General features: G+C 45.2%; 1 protein-coding gene across 2 annotated transcripts in view; it reads right to left on the bottom strand.

The window, feature by feature from the left end:
- The window catches only part of gpc4 (glypican 4), a 195,649-nt gene that overhangs the window by 24,724 nt on the left and 145,219 nt on the right, over nt 1-25,706 (bottom strand). For both annotated transcript variants that reach the window (XM_080187977.1, XM_080187978.1), the window contains exons 6-7: nt 7,629-7,772; nt 4,966-5,099 (exon numbers count right to left, since the gene is read on the bottom strand). In XM_080187977.1, the coding sequence (XP_080044103.1) occupies nt 4,966-5,099; nt 7,629-7,772 (278 nt within the window). The remainder of the gene's footprint in view (nt 1-4,965; nt 5,100-7,628; nt 7,773-25,706) is intronic.

The following is a 25,706-nucleotide window of genomic DNA, read 5'->3' as shown; positions in this document are numbered from 1 at the left end:
TAGATGCCATCAGGCCCTGGGGATTTGTCTGTCTTAATGTTTCCTAAAAAACCTAACACTTCCTCCCTTGTAACTGAGATTTTTTCAAATGGGTCAACACATCCCTCTGAGACACTACCAGTCAACATGTCCCTCTCCTTTGTGAATACTGATGCAAGGTATTCATTTAGGATCTCAGCTACTTCCTTGGGTTCAAGGCATAATTCCCCTCCTTTGTCCCTGAGAGGTCCAATTTTTTCCCTGACAACCCTCTCGTTCCTAACGTATGTATGAAATGCCTCAGAATTCTCCTTAATCCTGTCTGCCAAGGACATTTTGTGACCCCCTTTTTCCCTTCTATCTCCCTGTTTGAGTTCTTTTCTACTTTCTCTGTATTCCTCCAGTGCTCCGTCTGTTTTTAGCTGCCTGGACCTTACGTATGCCTCTTTTTCTTTTTGATTAGACCCACAATTTCACTGGTTATCCACAGCTCTAGAATCCTACCTTTCTTATCCTTCCTTTTTACAGGCACATGCCTGTCCTGCAGCCCCATCAACTGCTTCTTAAAAGACTCCCATATGCCAGATGTGGATTTACTCTCGAACAGCCTCTCCCAATCAACAGCCACCAAATCTTGCCTAATCCGGCTGTAGATAGCCTTCCCCCAATTCAGCACCTTACCCATAGGACACCACTCATCTTTTTCCACTACTATCCTAAAGTTTACAGAATTGTGCTCACTATTTGCCACATGTTCCCCTACTGAAACTTTGATGACCTGATCGGGCTCATTTCCCAGTATTAGGTCCAGTATAGCCCCCTCTCTAGTTGCGCTATCAACATATTGTTCCAAAGATTTTATAAATTCCTCCCCATCCAGACCCCCAGCCCTAAGCACTTTCCAGTCTACACAAGGGAAATTAAAGTCTCCCACTACAACAATCCTTTTTTTTTGCACCTGTCCAGAATCTCCTTGCATATCTGTTCCTCAACTTCCTGTGGGCTGTTGGGTGGCCTGTAGTATACCCCCAGCATAGTGACTGTACCCTTCCTGTTTCTGAGCTCCACCCACAGTGACTCATTACATGACCCTTCTAAATTGTCCACCCTCTGTAATATACTCCCTAACCAGTGTTGCAACTTCCCCACCTCTTCTAGCCCCTCCTCTGTCTCGCCTAAAACACATACACCCTGGAATATTCAGCTGCCAGTCCTGTCCTCCGTTTAACCAAGTCTCCGTCACTGCAACCACATCCAAGTTCCACATAAGCATTAAGTCTCTAAGTTCATCTGTCTTGCCCGTTATTCTCCTTGCATTGAAGCAGATGCACTCCAGACCCATTGAGATCATCCTCCCCCAGAATGCTCTTCCTCTTTGATAGCCTTATCCTGGCCCCAAGCTCGTCCCCAGCCTCTATGTTTATTGATCTATTGTTTTTATCCCCATCCCCCTACCACATTAGTTTAAACCATCTGAACCACACTAGCAAAACTCCCAGCCAGGATATTCGTGTCCCTCCAGTTTAGGTGTAACCCGTCCTTCTTGTACAGGTGCCATCCTCTCTTGAAGACTTCCCAGTGATCCATGAATTTGAAACCCTCCCTCCAGCACCAGTCCTTTAGCCCCGTGTTCAGTTGTACAATTTCCCTGTTCCTAGCCTCACTAGCACATGGCACTGGGAGCAGTCCAGAGATTGCTACCCTAGAGGCCCTGCTTTTTAGCCTAGTACCCAACTTCCTGAATTACTTTCACAGGACCTCCCTGCACTTTCTGCCTACGTCATTTGCACCAATGTGGACAATGACGTCTGTCTGATTACCCACCCCTTTTAGGATGCTACCTACCCGCTCAGAGACATCCAGGACTCCGGCACCAGGGAGGCAGACTACCATCCTAGAGTCTCATTCACGCCCACAGAACTGCCTGTCTGTGTCTTTAACTATTGCATCCCCCACTACAATTGCTCTCCTAGTCCCCCTCGGTCCCTTTTGAGCCATAGAGCCCAACTCCATGCCAGTGACCTAGTCACCGTGGCTTACCCCTGGAGGGTCATCCCCACCCCCATCCAAAACAGTATACTTATTTTGGAGGGGAACAACCACAGGGGATCCCTTCACTGACTGCCCTCTCCCCTCCCCTCTCCTGTCTGTCACCCAGCCCTTACTGTTAAGGGGGACAGCCACCGGGGTACTCTCTGGTACGTGACCCTTACCCTTCCTAACCGTGACTCATGTGGCTTCCTCCCGTGGCCCTGGTGTGACTACCTGCCTGTAACTTCTCTCTATTAATTCCTCATTCTCCCTGACTAGACTAAGGTCATCGAGCCACAGCTCCAGTTCCCTAACGCGGTCCCTCAGGAGCTGCAGTTTGAGGCACCTGGCGCAGATATGGACTTCCGGGAGGCTAGGCGACTCCATGAACTCCCACGTCCGACACCGAAAGCAACAAACTGGCCTCTCACTCATAATTACCCCTTTCTTTAAATTGCTGGAAGAACGAAGAACAGAACCTACCCTGCCTCTGCCTGTTTACGCCGAAGCCCGTTGAGCCAAATCCCTTCAGCCTTCACTCTGCTCCCTCTCACTCTGTGCCTGCTCTCAACGCTGCAACTGTATAGAGGGGCCTGCTCTTTATAGCTCCCGTTCACCACTGGCTGGCGCCAGGCACCTGTGCAGTTTTCCCAGTAATGAAAACTTATAAAGGAAAAAAAGCCTGCGAGAAAACTTAAACTTAATGGATAGATAAATAAATAAGCAAACACTAACTGCCTGACCCTCTCTCAAATTTGCTCTAGTCACACAATGAGGTCGATTCCCCAGGTAAGTGACTTTTATATTAAAATAAAAAAAACCTCAAACTCCCAGACTACCCAGTGGCCCACTTCCACTTTCCCTGTAAAAAGGAACCTAAGAAAAAAAGCCCGCGAGAAAACTTAACGGATAAATAGATAAATAAATAGCCAAACACTAGCTGCCTTACCGTCAGCACAAATATCTCTCTCTCTCTCTCAATCTTGCTCACATGAATTAGTTGAATATTGTGTTAGGAAAAAAAATGTCCAAACTGCAAGAAGCTACTTAAGAGGGAAATCAGGGGGGCTAAAAGAAGACATGAGGTTGCTTTTGGCCGACAGAGTGAAGGAAAATCCAAAGAGCTTTTATAGGTATGTTAGGAGCAAAAGAACAGTGAGGGATAAAACTGGTCCTCTTGAAGACCAGTGTGGTAGACTGTGTATGGGGCCAAAGGAGATGGGGGAGATACTAAATGGGTTTTTCGCGTCCGTATTTACTGAAGAAACGGACATGGAGTCTACGGAAATAGGGCAAACAGTTAGGGAGATCATGAAACCTTTACAGATCACAGGGGAGGAGGTGGTGCTGGCTGTCTTGAGGCAGATCAGAGTAGATAAATCCCCAGGACCAGACAGGGTATTCTCATGGACCTTGAGGGAGGCTAGTGTTGAACTTGCAGGGGCCCTGGCAGACATATTTAAAATATCAGTATTCACGGGGAGATGCCGGATGATTGGAGAGTGGCTCATGTTGTTCTATTATTTAAAAAAGGTTCCAAAAGAAATCCGGGAAATTATAGGCCAGTAAGTTTGACATTGGTGGTGGGCAAGTTATTGAAAGGTGTGGTAAGGGATAGAATTTACAAATATTTGGATAGACAGGGACTTATTAGGGAGAGTCAATATGGCTTTGTGCGTGGTAGGTCATATTTGACAATCTATTAGAGTTTTTCGAGGAGGTTACCAGGAAAGTGGATGAAGGGAAGGCGGTGGATGTTGTCTGCCTGGGTTTTAGCAAGGCCTTTGACAAGGTCCCTCATGGGAGGTTAGTTAGGAAGGTTCAGTTACCAGGTATACATGGGGAGGTAGTAAATTGGATTAGACACTGGTTCAAATGGAAGAACCCAGAGTGGTTGTGGAGGATTGCTTCTCTGAGTGGAGGCCTGTGACGAGTGGTGTGCCGCAGGGTTTGGTGTTGGGTCCACTGTTTGTCATCTATATCAATGATCCGGATAAAAATGGTAAACTGGATCAGCAAATTTGCTGATGATACAAAGATTGGAGGTGTAGTGGACAGTGAGGAAGGTTTTCAAAGCTTGCAGAGGGATTTAGACCACCTAGAAAAATGGGCTGAAAAATGGCAAATGGAATTTAACGCAGACAAGTGTGAGGTATTGCACTTTGGAAGGACAAACCAAAGTAGAACGTACAGGGTAAATGGTAGGACTCTGAAGAGTGCAGTTGAACAGAGGGATCTAATACAGGTACAGAATTCCCTAAAAGTGGCGTCACAGGTGGATAGGGTGCTTTTGGTACATTGGCCTTTATAAATTGGAATATTGAGTATAAAAGTTGGAGTGTTATGATAAGGTTGTATAAGACATTGGTGAGGCTGAATTTAGAGTTTTGTGTGCAGTTTTGGTCACCTAGCTACAGGAAGGGTATTAATAAGGTTGAAAGAGTGCAGAAAAGGTTCACGAGGATGTTGCCAGGACTTGAGAAGCTCAGTTATAGAGAGAGATTGAATAGGTTAGGACTTTATTCCCTGGAGCGTAGAAAAACGAGGGGAGATTTGATAGAGATGTACAAGATTTTGATGGGTATAGGTAGAGTGAATGCAAGCAGGCTTTTTCCACCAAGGCTGGGGGAGAAAAAAACCAGAGGGCATGGGTTAAGGGTGAAAGGAGAAAAGTTTAAAGGGAACATTAGGGGGGGATTCTTCACGCAGAGTGTGGTGGGAGTGTGGAACGAGCTGCCGGATAAAGTGGTAACTTTTAACATTTAAGGAAAACTTGGACGGGTTCATGGATGAGAGGGGTGTGGAGGGATATGGTCGAAGTGCAGGTCAGTGGCACTAGGCAAGAAATGGTTTGGCACAGACAAGAAGGGCCAAAAGGCCTGTTTCTGAGCTGTAATTTTCTATGGTTCTCTGGTTCTATGTTACAAAATTGCGCTGATTTGCCTCAATGCTCACCTGCTTTTGTTACTTCCGTTCCAACACTCATTCTGCTCAGTCATATCTGTTGAACTGTTATCACTGCACAAGCTGTACGGGAGAGTCGACCAAAACTTCTTTGCCTTCTTAAGTTTTTCTTTTACATCCGTTACCTAAGTTATGAATAAGTTCCAATATTAAAAGATTGACCATTGGAACTCTGGTTCTATACAAAATAATTGAATAAAATGGAACACATACAGTTACATAGGCCCATGCTCTTCATGGCCTTAGCACGTGGATTTTGTTAAGCATAAAACTCTGAACACTTCATCTAGCTCAGGTAATCATTATAATTGGCTGCCCAAAAGGACAACATAGTCAATCTCTCTCACTGCAGGATTAGTAAATTATCTCCTCTTGGACATGTGGTTAATTGTTTGCATAGAATTTAGCAATGTGTCAGAAATGTCAAATATACCTTTTGAAGAGAAGTTGACAAGATAAACTGGTTGAGACGATGGATGATCATTGGGGAATGGACTCTTTTTCCAAGGAAACCCACACAGGCAGGACAGAACATGCAGACTCCTCAGACAGTGACCCAAACCAGAAAACAAACACAGCACTGTGAGGCAGCAGTGCTAACCACTGTGTCACCTGTATAGATGGGTTGGTTAGATGGGCAGAGCAATGGCAGTTGGCTTCTAATCTGATGCACTTTGGAAAAGTAACAAGACAAGAGATTTAAGGAAGGGTAGGACAGTAGGAAGCTCAGAGGGACAGACTGATCTTGGGATAGCTATTCACAGATCCCTGAAGGCAGCAGAGCAGATTGTATAGTATTATAGAGTCTATGGCACAGAGTCTTTGGCCCAAACTGCTCCATGCCGCACAAAATGCCCATCTAAGCTAACCCCATTTGCCTGCATTTGGCCCATATCCCGCTAAACCTTCCCTATCCATGTATCTGTCCAAAATGCCTTATAAATGCTTGATTTGATATGATTTATTATTGTCACATATTAGTATACAGTGAAAAATATTATTTCTTGCATGCTATATAGACAAAGCATACCATTCATAGAGAAGGAAACAAGACAGTGCAGAATGTAACATTACAGTCATAACAGCATGCTGTCAATGTCCCTGCCTCAACCACTTCTTCCAGCAGCTCATTCCACATACGTACCACCTTCTGTCTAAAATGTTGCTCCTCAGGTTCCCACTAATTCTTTTCCCTCATAACCATCTAGTTCTCAATTCCCCAACCCTGGGAAAAGAAACTGAGTGCATTCACCCTATCCATGCCTCTCATGATCTTATACACCTCTATAAGATCACCCCTCAGTCTCCTACACTCCAAAATAAAAAGTACTAGCCTATCCAATCTCTTCCTATAACTCAGTCCCTTGAGCCCTGGCAACATGCTTGTAAATCTCTTTATGTACTCTCTTCAGTTTAATAACATCTTTCCAATAGCAAAGTGACCAAAACTGAACACATATGAATAGGATAGTTAAGCAGGTATATGAGACCCTTGCTTTTATCAGTCATGGCATAGAGTATAAGAGTGAGGAGATAATGTTGGAGCTGTACAGAGTGTTGGTTGGGCCACAGCTAGAGTATTGTGTGCAGTTCTGGTCACCTCACTATAGGAAGGATGAGATAGCATTAGAGGAGTTACAAAGGGGATTCACCAGGATGTTGCCTGAGATAGAGTATTTGAACTATAGGGGCAGACTGGATAGGAACAAAGAAAAAGCTCCTATTTCTTATGTTCTTAAAAAGAAAATTACAGCACAGGAACAGGCCCTTCGGCTCTCCAAGCCTGCACTAATCACCTGAACTTAAACCCCTACCCTTCTGGGGACTATATCCCTCCATTCCCATCTCATTCATGTATTTGTCAAGGCACCCCCCCTTAAAAGTCACTCCGTATCTGCTTCCACTACCTCCCCCGGCAGCGAGTTCCAGGCATCGATCACTCTGCGTAAAAAAACGTGCCTCGTACATCTCCTTTAAACCTTGTTCCTTGCATTTTAAACCTATGCCCCCTCGTAATTGACTTTTCTACCCTGGGAAAAAGTTTCTGACTATCGATTCTGTCTACGCCCTCATAATCTTGTAAATTCTACGAGGGCCCCTTTAAATCTTCATCGTTCCAGTGAGAACAAGCCAAGTTTCTCCAACCTCTCCTCATAGCTAATGCCCTCCATCCTGGTAAATCTTTTCTGTCCCCTCTCCAAAGCCTTCACATCCTTCTGGATTAAGGTGTATAAGAATATGAGAGGTACGGACAAGGTGAATAGGAAGAAGCTGTTCCACTTGGTTGAGAGGTCAACCACAAGGGGACAAAGTTTTCGAGTATGCGGAAGATGATTCAGGGGTGCTTTAAGGAAACATGGTGAGAATCTGGAATGCACTGCCTGGTAAGGTAGTGGAGGCCAGAAACCATACAACCTTTAAAAAGTATCTGAATGAGCACATGAAGCGTCGTAACATTCAAGGATATGGAACAAGTGCTGGAAAATGGGATTAGTGCGACTTTAGCAGTAGCTAATGTGGGTGCAGACATGTAAACAAATGGCTGGATCGTAAATACGGTATTCAGCATTTCTTCTGGATACATGTTTGCTCATTAGATATCAGGGCCCTCGGACTTGATGTGATTACTATCGCATCTAAACTCAGCCACTTACCAATCTGTCGAGGCTTGTGCCAGCTGCTGTTGTTGGACGCTCCTCAGGACTATAGGGTCTGAATCGAGCATTAAACCCATCAGAGACCGATCGACCTGAGCGACTCGCTGACTGAGGCTTTGGTTTGCCACAACCTTGAAATGCCTAGAGGGGAGTAAAATGAGCAATCCATCAGATATATTATGATATCGTATATATTAATTTGGCCTGTCCATCTTTTGGAGTGGGTTTCTAAACTTCTAAAATAAAGTTCATCCTCATACACAGCGTAAGATCACAGCTGAAAGTACTGAACCATGATGTTGGGACAGGGCTAACAGTTCCGTTGAAAATAACTTCTCTAAAACCAGAGGTTAGCTCAGGTTTGATACTGATCCAGAAAGTCTGAAGCTATATTATGTGCAAAACAAGGATCAAAGTCAAACCATGCCAGTGTGCTAAGAATTACATGGTGAATGTGGTGAGAGTTCAATATGTTCACGAACTTAGTTTCGTGTCAGGAAAAGCATCCGAATAAAACAAACTAACAGCATTTCACAATAGGGAGAGGATGGTGGATGGTTACCCGTGGTCCAAAGTTAAAACATTAGTATTGTCATGGATCTGCCTAGAAATAGCAGGAACAAGAATTTAACATGGAACGGTAGGTAATATGTCACGTGCCCAGCAACAGGTAAAAACCTGCCTAATGACAGCAATAGACAGGAATGAGGAGATGCGACCTCTCCCAGCATTGAAATCAGCAGGCAGAATCAGGTGTAAATAGCTCTATCGTCTGGAAACAACTTACCGAGATGACTGAGAGATCTGTAGAAGTGTACAGATGCTAATTTTGAGAGTCACAAAATGCAAAAGATAGACAGCCAATATACAAACAGGAGAGAATCAAAGAGGAACCAGGGCATAATTGCCAGCACCTGCAGAAGCAGGCAAGCATCCCCCCCCACTAGCCCCATAACCCCATGCATTTTTCATGACTAACCCACCTCATAGAGGTTTACAGCACTGAAACAGGCCCTTTGGTCCAACTTGTCCACGCCACTTTTTTTTAAAACCCCTAAGCTAATCCCAATTGCCTGCATTTGGCCCATATCCCTCCATACCCATCGTACCCATGTAACTATCTAAATGCTTTTTAAAAGATAAAATTGTACCCACCTCTACTACTACATCGGGCAGCTTGTTCCAGACACTCACCACCCTCTGTGTGAAAAAATTGTCCCCCTGGACACTTTTGTATCTCACCTTATACCTATGCCCTCTAGTTTTAGATTCCCCTACCTTTGGGAAAAGATATTCACTATCTACCTTGTCTATGCCCCTCATTATTTTGTAGATCTCTATAAGGTCACCCCTCAGCCTCCTACGCTCCAGAGAAAAAAGTCCCACTCTATTCAGCCTCTCCTTATAATTCAATCCATCAAGCCCCAGTAGCATCCGAGTAAATCTTTTCTGCACTCTTCCTAGTTTAATAACATCCTTTCTATAATAGGGTGACCAGAATTGCACACAGGATTCCAAGTGTGGCCTTACCAATGTCTTGTACAACTTCAAAAAGATGTCCCAACTCCATTATTCAATGAAATGATCAATGAAATGAAGGATGCCGAATCCCTTCTTCGCCACTCTGTTCACCTGTGACTCTACTTTCAAGGAGCTATGAACATGTACTCCTAGATCTCTTTGTTCTGTAACTCTCCCCAGTGCCCTACCATTAACTGAGTAAGTCCTGCCTTGGTTCAATCTACCAAAATGCATTACCTCGCATTTGTCTGAATTAAACCGCAACTGCCATTTATCAGCCCATTGGCCCAATTGATCAAGATCTCGTTGCAATCAAAGATAACTTTCTTCATTGTCCACCATGCCACAAATCTTAGTGTCATCTGCAAACTTACTAACTACGCCTCCTATATAAGAACATAAGAAATAGGAGCAGGAGTAGGCCATCTAGCCCTTCGAGCCTGCCCCGCCATTCAATAAGATCATGGCTGATCTGTCGTGGCTCAGTTCCACATTCCCGCCCTCTCCCCATAACCCTTAATCCCCTCGCTTATCAAAAACCCATCAACCCGCATCTTAAAAATATTTAGTGAGGCAGCCTCCACCACTTCAACGGGCAGAGAATTCCAGAGATTCACCACCCTTTGAGTGAAGAAGTTCCTCCTCAACTCCGTTCTAAACCGCCCCCCCTTTATCTTGAGGCTGTGCCTCCTAGTCCTACTGTCCTTTCTGAGCGGGAAGAGTCTCTCCACCTCTATCCTATCCATCCCATTCATCATCTTATATGTCTCAATGAGATCTCCCCTCATTCTTCTAAACTCTAACGAGTACAAGCCTAGTTTATTCAGCCTCTCCTCATAGCTCAACCCCCTCAACTCCGGTATCAGCCTAGTAAACCTCCTCTGCACTCGCTCCAAGGCCAAAATATCCTTGCGTAAGTGCAGTGACCAAAACTGCACACAGTCCTCCAGCTGCGGCCTCACTAATGCCCTATACAGCTGCAGCGAGACCTCCCTACTTTTATATTCAATCCCCCTCGCTATGAAGGCCAGCATCCCATTCGCCTTCCTGACCACCTGCTGCACCTGCAAGCTGGGTTTTTGCGACTCGTGCACAAGGACCCCGAGGTCCCTCTGCACCGTCGCCTGCTGCAGTTTTTCACCACCTAGGTTGATTAAACAAAAACCCTAGCAGATTCTGCCAATCTTAGAGAAGCGGTTTTCTTTTCTATCTTTCTACACACCAATGAACATGGTTCAGCCCTCGATGTGATTAACAGCAAAATGCAACCACTGTAGTTATTTATGAACTCTCTGGTGACTCAGCAGGATGGATGACTGAATGAATTTCTTCCCACGCACAGAGCAGGTGAACGGTCTCTCCCCAGTGTGAATTCACCTGTGTTTCTGCAGGGTGGATGAATCAATGAATCCCTTCCCACACGCAGAGCAGGTGAATGGTCTCTCTCCAGTGTGAATTCACTGGTGCACAGTGAGTTGAGATGCTCGCCTGAACCCAGTCCCACAGTAAGAGCACCTGAATGGTCTCTCGTCGGTGTGAGCACACTGATGGAGCATCAGGTTCCCTATATGCTCATCTAAATCATTAATATAAATGACAAATAACAGTGGGGCCCAGCACTGATCCCTGAGGCACACCGCTGCATTAGTGTGTTTACCCCAGTCCAATGCCTTCATGTCCACATGATGCACACTACTGGTCACAGGCCTCCAGTTTGAAAAACAACTCTTTACAACCACGCTCTGGCTTCTGTCAACCACCCCCTCACAGCAACTCCTCCACAAACCACCTTCTGGTCACAGTGACTGCACTTACGCAAACGTGACCTGCAACCACCAATCACCTTGTTTATACTCACAGTGACACACTGCTCCGCCCTTCGACTGTTCCCTGCAGACTAGGCCGCGGATCCTCGAGTTAAGTTAGTTTTATACTCACAATGACGCTCTGCTCCGCCTCGGCCACTCCCTGCATGACCTAACCTCAACATTTTTTGGATGATAAGGGGCAATCTACCTAACCTACACATCTTTGGACTCTGGGAGGAAATCAGAGCACCCAGAGGAAACTCAAACAGACACGAGGAGAACGTGTAAATTTCACAAAGACAGTCACCCAAGGCTGGAATTGAACCGAGGTCCCTATGAAGGTGCAGTGCTAGCCAATGTGCCACCGAACGGGAAATTCTTAACGAGTTCAGGATTGCAGATATAGAACAAAGAAATTTACACCACAGGAACAGGTCCTTTGGCCCTCCAAGCCTGCACCAGTCACGCTGGCCATCTAAAACTTGCTATCCTCCTGAAGACTATATCCCTCTATTCCCATCTTATTCACGTAATTGTCAAGACATCCCTTAAAAATCACTATCGTACCTAATTTCGACCTCTGTACAGACATACATTCGAAAGAGTTGAACAAAATAATTTTGATAGGTGGGTACATGCATTAAAATAGATAAAACACATGATGTCCTTAGGGAGACAATTGGAGTAATTTAACGATTCATAATGATTAGAACTTGTAAGGAACGGAAATGTAGAACTACCAGACAAGTTATGGCACGTGACTATGAGCTGATTCATTGACCAAAGCCTGTCCTTAGATCCTTTAGATCGGAGAAAGCTAGAAACTGGGAAGCTGTGAGAGAGGATAGACCAGCAAGACAGAGAGTAGTTAGATATTCCAAGGATGTTTCATCTCAAAATTAAATAGAATCTATTGGAGGGGTAAGAGATATGACAAGGGTTAGATGCTTCCACTGCAATAAACTGGGCCACACAACAACATTATGCTGGGGATTAAATGGTCAACCGATTGGGGTTATTAATTTTAGTAAAAAGTCTGACAACACCAGGTTTAAGTCCACGTGATTTATTTGATAGTAAACTCACTAGCTTTCGAGGTTTCCCTCTTCGTCAGGTGAATGGAGAGTTCTGGCCTCAGACAGAGCATATAAAGCACGGACAGTTTACAGATTACTAATTAGAATGCAAATCTTTACACCTAACCTGCTGTTCAAGTCCTAAAGTGGCCGACAATGTGTGTGAAAGCAGCACTGATCACAGGTTAAAGAGATGTGTATTGTCTCCAGACAGCACAGTAAATGAGGTTTTACAAACCCAGGCAAGTCACGGGGGTTACAGATAGTGCGACATGAACCCAAGATCCCGGTTGAGACCGTCCTCATGTGTGCGGAACTTGGCTATCAGTCTCTGCTCAGCGACTCTGCGCTGTCGTGTGTCGTGAAGGCTGCCTTGGAAAATGCTTACCCGAAGGTCAGAGGCTGAATGCCCATGACCACTGAAGTGTTCGCCAACAGGAAGGGAACCGTCTTGCCTGGTGATTGTCGAGCGATGTTCATTCGTCCGTTGTCGTAGCGTCTGCACGGTCTCCCCAATGTACCATGCTTCGGGACATCCTTTCCTGCAGCGTATCAGGTAGACAACGCTGGCCGAGTTGCAGGAGTATTTACCGTGTACCTGGTGGATGGTGTTCTCACGTGTGATGATGATATCCATGTCGATGATCCGCCATGTCTTAGAGGTTGCTGTGGCAGGGTTGTGTGGTGTTGTGGTCACTGTTCTCCTGAAGATTGGGTAGTTTGCTGCGAACAATGGTCTGTTTGAGGTTGCGTGGTTGTTTGAAGGCAAGAAGTGGGGGTGGCCCTGGCGAGATGTTCGTCTTCATCAATGATACGTTGAAGACTCCGGAGAAGACGTCGTAGCTTCTCTGCTCCGGGGAAGTACTGGACGACGAAGGGTACTCTGTCCACCGTGTCCCGTGTTTGTCTTCTGAGGAGATCGGTGCGGTTTTTTGCTGTGGCGCATCAGAACTGTCGATCTATGAGTCGAGCGCCATATCCTGTTCTTATGAGGGCATCTTTCAGCGTCTGGAGGTGTCTGTCACGATCCTCCTCATCTGAGCAAATCCTGTGTATACGGAAGGCTTGTCCGTAGGGGATGGCTTCTTTAACATGTTTAGGGTGGAAGCTGGAGAAGTGGAGCATTGTGAGGTTATCCGTGGGCTTGCGGTACAGTGAGGTGCTGAGGTGACCGTCCTTAATGGAGATGCGTGTGTCCAAGAATGCAACTGATTCTGGGGAATAGTCCATGGTGAGTCTGATGGTGGGGTGGAATCTGTTGATATCATCATATAGTTGTTTCAGTGATTGTTCACCACGAGGCCAAAGGAAGAAAACGTCATCGATGTATCCAGTGTATAGCATCGGCTGAAGATTCTGTGCAGTGAAGAAGTCTTGTTCGAACCTGTGCATGAAGATGTTGGCATATCGAGGTGCAAATTTGGTCCCCATGGCTGTTCCATGTGTCTGGATGAAAAACTGGTTGTTGAAGGTGAAGACATTGTGGTCCAGGATAAAGCGGATGAGTTGTAAAATTGCATCTGGAAACTGGCAGTTGTCAGCATTGAGTACTGAGGCAGTCACAGCAATGCCATCGTTGTGGGGGATGTTGGTGTAATGCGCCGAGACATCCATTGTGGCGAGGAGTGTCCCTGGTTCAACTGCTCCACGTGTGCTGAGTCTTCTCCGGAGTCTTCAACATATCATTGATGAAGACGAACATCTCGCCAAGGCCATCCCCACACCCCCACTTCTTGCCTTCAAACAGACCATTGTCCACAGCAAACTACCCAGCCTTCAGAACAGTGACCACAACACCACACAACCCTGCCACAGCAACCTCTGTAAGACATGCCGGATCATCGACATGGATACCATCATCACACGTGAGAATACCATCCACCAGGTACACGGTAAATACTCTTGCAACTCAGCCAACATTGTCTACCTGATACGCTGCAGGAAAGGATGTCCCGAGGCATGGTACATTGGGGAGACCATGCAGACGCTACGACAACGGATGAATGAACATCGCTCGACAATCACCAGGCAAGACGGTTCCCTTCCTGTTGGCAAACACTTCAGTGGTCATGCGCATTCAGCCTCTGACCTTTGGGTAAGTATTCTCCAAGGCGGCCTTCACGACACACAACAGCGCAGAGTCGCTGAGCAGAGACCGATAGCCAAGTTCCGCACACATGAGGACGGAGCGCAGAGGAGGTTTACTAGGCTGATTCCGGAGTTGAGGGGGTTGAGCTATGAGGAGAGGCTGAATAAACTAGGCTTGTACTCGTTAGAGTTTAGAAGAATGAGGGGAGATCTCATTGAGACGTATAAGATGATGAATGGGATGGATAGGATAGAGGTGGAGAGACTCTTCCCGCTCAAAAAAGACAGTAGGACTAGGGGGCACAGCCTCAAGATAAAGGGGAGGCGGTTTAGAACGGAGTTGAGGAGGAACTTCTTCACTCAAAGGGTGGTGAATCTCTGGAATTCTCTGCCCGTTGAAGTGGTGGAGGCTGCCTCGCTAAATATTTTTAAGACGCGGGTTGATGGGTTCTTGATAAGAGAGGGGATTAAGGGTTATGGGGAGAGGGCGGGAAAGTGGAACTGAGCCACGACAGATCAGCCATGATCTTATTGAATGGCAGGGCAGGCTCGAAGGGCTAGATGGCCTACTCCTGCTCCTATTTCTTATTTCTTATGTCTCATCCGGGATCTTGGGTTCATGTCGCAATATCTGTAACCCCCGTGACTTGCCTGGTTTTGTAAAACCTCATTTACTGTGCTGTCTGGAGACAATACACATCTCTTTAACCTGTGATCAGTGCTGCTTTCACACACATTGTCGGCCACTTTAGGACTTGAACAGCAGGTTAGGTGTAAAGATTTGCATTCTAATTAGTCATCTGTAAACTGTCCGTGCTTTATATGTTCTGTCTGAGGCCAGAACTCTCCATTCGCCTGACGAAGAGGGAAACCTCGAAAGCTAGTGAGTTTACTATCAAATAAATCAGTTGGACTTAAACCTGGTGTTGTCAGACTTTTTACTGTGCTTACCCCAGTCCAACGCCGGCATATCCACATCATTATTAATTTTAACCAGGGAAGAATAATTTGGACACTGGAGTGCAAGAGAACCCAGTTAGATTGATACACAAAGAGAAAAAGCAGACACTTGGGATGAAAATGTGTGCACAACTTGTACAGAGACAGAGTGACCCCCAGGTGGCAGATGTGTTTAAAGATTTTGTGTGCACTAGTGGAGTATTTCCATGTGGACAGGATAGAATGGGAAAAGTTATTAAAGTCTTATTAGACACAGGCACAAGTCAATCCCTGATGTTGTGGGACCAAGATATTTGTTCCGAATTGTGAGCCAATATGAGGCCAGCGAGATCAGGCTATCTGATACCAATTTTATCAAGCTCAATGAGACTGAGACAGACACAGAGAATGAGACCACTGTGTTCAACTCAAAAAGGTTGATTGAAGGAAAGATTCTGGTCAGCAGCATTCACGGTGAAATTAGATAAATCCCTTTAATAAAAATTAGCTTAAAGAGTAGCTTGAAGATGGTGAAGTAGTTTTAGCCGTGGTTGAAACCTTACCCATTGCAAGCATTCATTCATTCATTCTGGAGAATGATATAGCAGGATCACAGATGGTAGGGATGCTTATGTGGTAAACAGCTGCCAGAGATAAATTACAAATTGACCCAGGAAAGGCTGAGGTTTTTCCAGATTGCATCAGTAAGACAGGGTGGTGGTGGTGGTGGTGGTGGGGTGGGGGGGGGGGGGGGGGGGGTGGAGTTGCTAGCCCAGGATGAGGCCAGTGAAATCAGATTATCTGATACCAATTTTAACAAGCTAACTGAGACAGACACAGAGAACAAGACCCATGTGTTTAACAAGGTTGATTGAATTGCAACAGTGTAGCTCAAAATTAAGACAACCCTTATCAGACTGTGTACTCAACATTGGAAGCATAATGCACTCCTGAGTGTTACTATGTGCAGGAGAACAAAGTAATGAGAAAATGCTGACCACTAAATGTTAATGCAGAGCACAAATGGAGAGAAGTACACCAAATTGTATGACCTACCAAGGGTAGGAAGGAGGTTTTTGAGGATAGCTCATGAGATTCCGTTTGGGGAACACTTTGGAATAAATAAGCAATTCTTGAGAGCATGAAAATAGATAAATCCCCTGGGCCGGATGGGATTCATCCTCGGATTCTCTGGGAGGCTAGGGAGGAGATTGCAAAGCCTTTGGCTTTGATCTTCATGTCGTCATTGGCTACAGGCATAGTGCCAGAAGACTGGAGGATAGCAAATCTTGAACAAGGGGACAACAAGGGGAGTAGAGACCATCCTGGGAATTATAGACCGGTGAGCCTTACTTCTGTTGTGGGCAAAGTTTTGGAAAGAATTATAAGGAATAGGATTTATAATCATCGAGAGAGAAATAAATTGATTAGGGATAGTCAACACAGTTTTGTGAAGGGTAGGTTTTGCCTCACAAACCTTATCGAGTTCTTTGAGAAGGTGACCAAAGAACTGGATAAGGGTAAGGCAGTTGACGTGGTGTATATGGATTTTAGCAAAGCGTTTGATAAGGTTCCCCATGGTAGGCTGCTGCAGAAAATGCAGATGCATGGGATTGAGGGTGATTTAGCAGTTTGGATCAGGAATTGGCTAGCTGATAGAAGATAGAGGGTGGTTGATGGGAAATATTCAACCTGGAGTTCAGTTACAAGTGGTGTACCTCAGGGATCTGTTTTGGGGCCACTGCTGTTTGTCATTTTTATAAATGACCTAGATGAGTGTGTAGAAGGATGGATTAGTAAATTTGCTGATGACACCAAAGTCGAAGGAGTTGTAGGCAGTGAGGATGGATGTTACAGTTTGCAGAGGGACATAGATAAGCTGCAGAGCTGGGCCGAGAGGTGGCAAATGGAGTTTAATGTGGAAAAGTGTGAGGTGATTCACTTTGGTAAGAGTAACAGGAGTACAGAATATAGGGCTAATGGAAGGACTCTTGGTAGTGTCGACGAGCAGAGAGATCTCGGTGTACATGTGCATAGCTCCCTGAAAGTTGGCACCCAGGTTGATAAGATTATTAAGGCGGCGTATGGTGTGTTAGCTTTTATTGGTAGAGGGATTGAATTTCAGAGCTGCGAGGTCATGTTGCAACTGTACAAAACTCTGGTGTGGCCGCACTTGGAGTATTGCGTACAGTTCTGGCTGCCACATTATAAGAAAGATGTGGAGGCATTGAAAAGGGTGCAGAGGAGGTTTACCAGGATGTTGCCTGGTATGGTGGGAAGGTCTTATGAGGGACTTGAGGTTATTTCCGTTAGAGAGGAGGAGGTTAGGAGGCAACCTAATTGAGGCATACAAAATGATCAGAGGGTTAGATAGGGTGGACAGTGAGAGCCTTTTTCCTCAGATGGTGATGGCTAACATGAGGGGACATAGCTTTAAATTGAGGGGTGGTAATTATAGGACAGATGTCAGAGGTAGGTTCTTTACTCAGAGGGTAGTAAGGGTGTGGAATGCCCTCCCTGCAGCAGTTGTGGACTCGCCAACTTTAAGGGTGTTCAAATGGTCAGTGGATAGGCATATGGATAACATCGGAATAGTTTAGGTTAGAGGGTCATCAGATTGGTTCCACTGGTCGGAGCAAAATCAAGGGCCAAAGGGCCTGTACTGCGCTGTAATGTTCTATGTTCTAAAGAAAACCCAAGCCAAATCCAAAGACACTTTTATTGGCCCAGACAACACAAGGATGTTGTGCGCCTCTGTTGAACCTATCACCTCTTTCAGATAACAGGGATCATGTGGAGATAGCAGGGAAACCACAAGCCGTAATCAAGACCATACCTTTGATCTCTATCACAGCATTTGAAGAACTTTTCACAAGGATCCTAATCGACTGCATAGAGCTGTTGTCAAGAGCACAATATGAGGATCGATATTTGCTTACTATCATGGATATATCCACCTGATTCCCTGAAGCCAGGACCTAGGGGAATATATGAGAGGAATTAACCAAATTCTTCACTATGTGTGGCTTACCAAAGAAGATAAAATATGACTCTTGGTCCTATTGTATGTCAGGACTATTCAAAGCGGTCATGAATAGTCTGAAGATCAAACAATACAAACCATCGGCCTATCAACCAGACTCCCAGGGAACACTAAAGAGGTGGTACCAAATTCTGAAAACCTTGATGAAAGCTTATAGCTAAGACAATCTCATGATTGGGACAAAGGACTTCCCAGTTTTATTTTTTGCAATTAGGGATGCACCAAATAAGTCTACCAAATGTAGTCCTTTCAAATTTGCCTACAGCACGAGATCAGAGTATCACTGAAATTAATTTGTGAAAAGTAGCTGAGTGTGAAGTCAGCGACTATCCTTTTGGACTCTGAGTGGGATTTTACAGCCTCATTTGAGCGAGACCGGAAATTCCCGTCTGAGATCAACAGACATTTCTGTCATCTAGCCCTTGTCTGCTCTGATTCAGTGGCAGATGAGGCAGTAGAATTCCGACATATGTCTCAAATCTCAGGGAATGACTGAATGGGGCCTGTCAGGTGGCGGGAAAACATTTAAAGACATTCCAGAAGTGTATGAAAGCCAGGCTGACAGAAAGGCCCATCTTACAATAGGAGAGAGAATGCTTGTATTATCAACTCTGTCAAGCAAACTGCTCCAAACTAGATTCAGTGGGCTGTATCACAAGGAAAGGATACTGAGTGAGGTAAACAATATGATACACACCCCAGATGGATGAAAATCACACAGGGCATGACAGTGCTGAAGTAGTATTGGGATAGAGGAGATGAGAAAAAGCATGAGGTCCTGTTTGTAATGAAGTAGGAGGAAGATGAGGGGTCTTTTGGACAGTGAGGAAGTATTGGAGAATTTAAACCCCCCAGTGGTGAATTCATCCCCCAGGTTAGAGCCAGAGCAAACTGAGTGTTACCACAGACCTACAAATGTAATTGCGAAAATAGCAATGCATAATGTAGCGTGGGGAACACCATTCAATCAAACAACATCCATAATTACATTGCGTAAACTGGAAGAAAAGCACTCATTTTCCTATTGAGCACTTTACAGCCTTCTAGACTTAACACTGAGCTCAACAACTTCAGAGTATGAACTCACTCCTCCAGCTCCACTCCATTTCATTTATTTTATTCCATTTCTTCTCATCTCATTCATCCATTTTTATCACTTTTCATTCTTACCTCTACTTCTGAAATCTTGCTTTCTATCTTATCTCCAAACCGCTCCCTTTCTCATCTTCCCACCAACTGCCACCGTCCTTTAACAATCCGTAACTCTATAAGGGGAAGTCGTGTCTGACAAATTTATTGGAGTTCTACGAGGATGTGTCTAGGGCGGTGGATAGAGGAGAGCTGGTGGATGTGGTCTCTCTTGATTTTCAGAAGGCGTTTAATAAGGTGCCTCACGAGAGGTTATTGCAGAAGGTAAGGGGGCATGGAGTTGGGGGTAGGGTGTTAGCGTGGATAGAGGATTGGTTGTCAAATAGGAGGCAGAGAGTGGGGGTTAATGGGTGCTATTCGGATTGGCGGTTGGTGACTAGTGGGCCCCAGGGGTCGGTACTGGGGCCTCAGCTATTTACCATTTATATAGATGATCTGGAGGAGGGAACCAAGTGCATGGTGTCGAAATTTGCTGATGACACCAAGATTGGTGGAACGGCAAATTGCGCAGAGTGTGTGGAGAGTCTGCAGAAGGATCTAGATAGGCTGGGCAAATGGGCCAGGAACTGGCAAATGGAATTTAATATTGGCAAGTGTGAGGTGGTCCACTTTGGTAGGAATAATGGTAGGAAGGACTATTACTTACATGACGAAAAACCGCAGCAGGCGACGGTGCAGAGGGACCTCGGGGTCCTTGTGCATGAGTCGCAAAAACCCAGCCTGCAGGTGCAGCAGGTGGTCAGGAAGGCGAATGGGATGCTGGCCTTCATAGCGAGGGGGATTGAATATAAAAGTAGGGAGGTCTTGCTGCGGCTGTATAGGGCATTGGTGAGGCCGCAGCTGGAGTACTGTGAGTTTTGGTCGCCGCACTTACGCAAGGATATTTTGGCCTTGGAGGGAGCGCAGAGGAGGTTTACTAGGCTGATACCGGAGTTGAGGGGGTTGAACTATGAGGAGAGGCTGAATAAACTAGGCTTGTACTCGTTAGAGTTTAGAAGAATGAGGGGAGATCTCATTGAGACGTATAAGATGATGAATGGGATGGATAGGATAGAGGTGGAGAGACTCTTCCCGCTCAGAAAGGACAGTAGGGCTAGGGGGCACAGCCTCAAGATAAAGGGGGGGCAGTTTACAACGGAGTTGAGGAGGAACTTCTTCACTCAAAGGGTGGTGAATCTCTGGAATTCTCTGCCCGTTGAAGTGGTGGAGGCTGCCTCGCTAAATATTTTTAAGACGCAGGTTGATGGGTTTTTGATAAGAGAGGGGATTAAGGGTTATGGGGAGAGGGCGGGAATGTGGAACTGAGCCACGACAGATCAGCCATGATCTTACTGAATGGCGGGGCAGGCTTGAGGGGCTAGATGGCCTACTCCTGCTCCTATTTCTTATGTTCTTATGTCATTCACACATTCTGATCAATGGACGCTTTTAGCACCTTTCTCAGCCTTTATTATCACCACTTACATTTCCTTTCTCCAATTACCAACCCCCCTCCTCCCGAACCATAGTAAAAATCTTCTCTGATTTTCTTTGCTTTCGGCTGTGATGAAGAGTCACCCAGACGCGAAATGTTGGCTCTATTCTCTCTCCATGGATGCTGTCAGACCTGCTGAGTTTCTCCAACATTTCCTGTTTTATTTTCAGATTCCAGCATCTGCAGTATTTTATCTTTATTATACCATTTGTCTTCTTTACCACCTGCTGCACCTGTATATTTACTTTCAGTGAGTGGTGTAAGAGACACCCAACCCAGGTCACATTGCATATTTTCCTCTAATTTGCCTTCCTCTTTTTGGAAAAGAAGTGGATAACCTCATATTTATCCATATTATACCGTATCTGCCAAGCATACGCCCTCACACTCAGCCTGTCCAAATCACACTGAAGCATCTCTGCATCCACCTCACAGTTCACCCTCACCCCCTCCTTCACACAGCTTTATGTTACATGATAGCACTGTTGATGATTCTTTCATCACTTTGCTGATAATTGAGAGTAGCTGATGGGGCAGTAATTAGCCAGATTGGATTTAGAAACATAGAAACCAGAAGCAGGAGTAGGCCATTCGGCCCTTTGAGCTGCTCCGCCATTCATCTTGATCATGGCTGATCATCGAATTCAATATCTTGATCCTCTTCCCTCCCATATCCCTGGATCCCTTTAGTCTCAAGAGCTCTATCTAATTCCTTCTGGAAATCAGACAATGCTTTTGCCTCAACTACATTCTGTGGTAGTGAATTCCACACATTCTTCACTCCCTGGGTGAAGAAATTTCTCCTAACCTCAGTTCTAAAATGTTTATCCCTTATCCTCAAACTATGACCCCTAGTTCTGGACTCCCCCAACATTGGAAATATTCTTTCTGAATCTACCCTGCCTTACTTTGTTCAAACTTTGTAAGTTTCTATGAGATTCCCTCTCAATCTTCTAAACTCCAGTGAATACAATCCTAACTGACTTAGTGTCTCCTCAGATGACAGACCTGCCATCCCAGCCTGGTAAACCTTCAAGAAACCCCACTAGTCACTGACTGCCTATCAGAAGAAGATCCATTTATGTCAACTCTTTGCTTCCTATCTGCTAACCAGCTTTCCATCCATCACAAGACATTACCTGCAATTCCACGTGCTTTAACTTTACATAGTAGTCTGTTATTGAGACCTTGTCAAAAGCCTTCTGAAAGTCTACATAAGAACATAAGAAATAGGGGCAGGAGTAGGCCATCTAGCCCCTGATTATCTTGTAAGTCTCTATAAGATCCCCCCTCAGCCTTCTAAACTCTAATGAGTACAGGCCCAGTCGATTTAATCTCTTCTCATAAACTAACCCCCTCATCTCCGGTATCAGCCTAGTGAACCTTCTCTGCACTCCCTCCAAGGCCAAAATATCCTTACGCAAATAAGGGGACCAAAACTGCGCACAGTACTCCAGTTGCGGCCTCACCAGTACCCTGTACAGTTGCAGCAAGACCTCCCTGCTTTTATATTCTATCCCCCTCGCTATAAAGGTCAACATTCCATTTGCCTTCTTGATCACCTGCAGACTGGGTTTTTGCGATTCGTGCACAAGGACCCCCAGGTCCCTCTGCACTGTAACACGCTACAGCTTTTCACCCTTTAAATAATGTTCCCTCCTACTATTATTTCTACCAAAGTGGATAACCTCACATTTGCTAACGTTATACTCCATCTGCCAGGTCCTCACCCACTCGCTCAGCCTATCCTGATCTCTCTGCAGACTTTAATTCAAATTTAATTCCTCAGCCATTTCTTTATTCCCTTTTATGAATTCTCCTGTTTCTGACTGTGATGGGTACATTCATTTTTGTCAATCTTTTTCTCTTTACTTATCTATAGAAACTTATAGAGTTAGTATTGAACTTAGAACATTCCAGCGCAGTACAGGCCCTTCAGCCCTCGATGTTGCGCCGACCAGTGGAACCAATCTAATGGCCCTCTAACCTAAACTATTCCAATGTTATCCATATGCCTATCCACTGACCATTTGAACGCCCTTAAAGTTGGCGAGTCCACAACTGCTGCAGGGAGGGCATTCCATGCCCTTACTACCCTCCTGAGTAAAGAACCTACCTCTGACATCCATCCTATAATTACCACCCCTTAATTTAAAGCTATGTCCCCTTGTGTTAGCCATCACCATCCGAGGAAAAAGGCTCTCACTATCTACCCTATCTAACCCTCTGATCATCTTGTATGCCTCAATTAGGTCATTAGGAAATTATCTCGACCTACTAGGCTTAACTATAACCCTCAATCCTATTAAGTCCCATGTACTCATCCAGAAGCCTCTTAAAAGACCTTATCGAATCTGCCTCCATCACCACCACCAACGGCAGCTGATTCCACTCACCCACCACCCTCTGAATGAAAAACTTACCCCTGACATCTCCTCTGTACCTTAAACCTGTGTCCTCTTGCGGCAGCCATTTCAGCCCTGGGAAAAAGCATCTGAGAAACCACCCGATCAATACCTCTCAGTATGTTATACACCTCTAACAGATCATCTCTCATCCTTCGTCTCTCTAAGGAGAAAAGACTGAGCTCTGTCAACCTATCCTCATAAGACATGCCACCCAATCCAGGCAACATCTTTGTAAATCTCCTCTGCACCCTTTCAATAGCTTCCACATCCTTCCTGTATGGCTTCCACATCCTTCTTGTATGGCTTCCACATCCTCCCTCCCACATTCACTGCCCTCTGTGTAAAAAGCTTGCCTCGCACATCTCCTCAAAACTTTTCCCCACACATTTAAACCAATGTCCCCCAGTACTTGACTTTTCTGCTCTAGGAAAGAGCATCTGACTATCCACTCTGTCCATGCCACTCAATCTTGTAAACCTCTGCTGGGTCATTCCTCAGCCTCCGTCGTTCCAGTGAGAATAACCTGAGTTTATCCAACCTCTCCTCATAGCTAATACCCTCCAGACTAGGCAACATCATGGTAAATCTCATCAGTACCCTCTCAGAAACATTCAACATCCTTCTAGTAGTGCGGCAACCAGATTTGTACACAATATTCCAAAAGAAGCTAATTAAGGTTCTGTACAGTTGCAGCATGACTGCAAATTTTAAACTCAATCAATGAAGGCAAGGATGCCGTATGCTTTCTTGACTACCTTATCCACCTGCGTTGCCACTTTGAGTAATCGGTGGACATGTACGCCCAGATCTCGCTGCATGTGATTCATTTTGGTAGAACAAACTTGAATACGGATTACAGGATAAACGGCAGGATTCTAAGGAACATGGAGGAACAGAGGGATCTTGGGATTCATATCCACAGATTGCTGAAGGTTGCCACTCAAGTGGATAGAGCCATGAAGAAGGCCTATAGTGTGTTAGCATTTATTAACAGGGGGTTTGAGTTTAAGAACTGTGGGGTTATGCTGCAACTATAACAGGACCTTGGTGAGGCCACAATTGGAATATTGTATGCAGTTCTGGTCACCTCACTATAAGAAGGATGTGGAAGCATTGGAGAGAGTGCAGAGGAGATTTACCAGGATGCTGCCTGGTTTGGAGGGTAGGTCTTATGAGGAAAGGTTGAGGGAGCTGGAGCTTTTCTCTTTGGAGCAGAGGAGGATGAAAGGCAACTTAACAGAGGTTTATAAGATGATGAGGGTGATAGAGTGGTTGTGCAGAGACTATTTCCTCAGGTGTATGTAGCTGTTATTAAGGGGCATAACTATAAGGTTCATGGTGGAAGATGTAAGAGGAATGTCCAAGGTAGATTCTTTACTCAGAGTGGTTGGGGTGTGGAATGCACTGCCTACTGTGATAGTGGAGTCACACAGTTTAGGAACTTTCAAGCGGTTATTGGATAGGCACATGGAGCACACCAGAATGATAGGGAGTGGGATAGCTTGATCTTTGGCACAATATCGAGGGCCGAAGGGCCTGTACTGTGCTGTACTCTTCTATGTCAATACTCCTTAGGATTTTACTTTTACTGTATAATTCCTGCATGCATTGGACCTTCCAAAATGCATGACCTCACATTTGTATGAATTAAACTCTATCTGCCATTTCTCTGCCCAAGTCTTCAACCAGTCTATATCTTACTGTATCTTCTGACAATTATCTTCACTCTTCGCTTCCCCACCAATTTTTCTGTTGTCAGCGAAATTACTACTCAGACCCAGCTGCATTTATACACACACACATACACACTACAAACAACAAAGGTCCCAGAACTGACCCCCGTGGAGCACCGCTAGTCACAATCTTCCATTCAGGAAAGCACCCCTCTGCTGATACTCTCTATCTTCTATGCCCAAGCCAGTTCCGTATCCATTTTGCCAGCTCTCCTCTGATCCCGTATGATTTCACCCTTTGTACTAGTCTATCATGGGGTACCTTGCTAAAGGCTTCATTGAAGTCCATGTATAGAACATCCACTGCCATTCCCTCATATATCATCTTCGTCACTGCCTCAAAATACTCGCTCACGTTAGTGAGGCACGACCTCCCCTTTACAAAACCATGCTGTTTATCACTAATAAGTCTGTTTCTTTCCAAATGTCGGTAAATCCTGTCCCTAAGAATCTTTTCCAATAATTTCCCTACCATTGACATAATGATCACCGACCTATAATTTCCTGGATTATCCCTGCTGCCCTTCTTAAACAATGGAAGGGCATTGGCTATTCTTCAGTCCTCTGGAACTTCATCTGGAACCAATGAGGATACAAAGATTTCTGTCAAGGCCCCAGCCATTTCCGCCCCTGCCTCCCTCAGTATTCTGGGGTAATCCCATCAGGCCCTGGACCTATCTACTTTAATGCTTTTTAAGACCTCGACACCACTTCCTTTTTGATATCGACATTACCCAGACTATCTACACACACTACCCTAGGCTCCTCATCCATCAAGTTCCTCTCCTTGGTAAATACTGAGGCAAAGTATTCATTTACTATCTCACCAATTTCCT

The sequence above is a fragment of the Carcharhinus amblyrhynchos genome, chromosome 4 (genome assembly GCF_965287045.1).
Source record: "Carcharhinus amblyrhynchos chromosome 4, sCarAmb.v2.hapA, whole genome shotgun sequence".
Taxonomy (NCBI): domain Eukaryota; kingdom Metazoa; phylum Chordata; class Chondrichthyes; order Carcharhiniformes; family Carcharhinidae; genus Carcharhinus; species Carcharhinus amblyrhynchos.
This window is presented reverse-complemented; position numbering and strand designations above follow the sequence as displayed.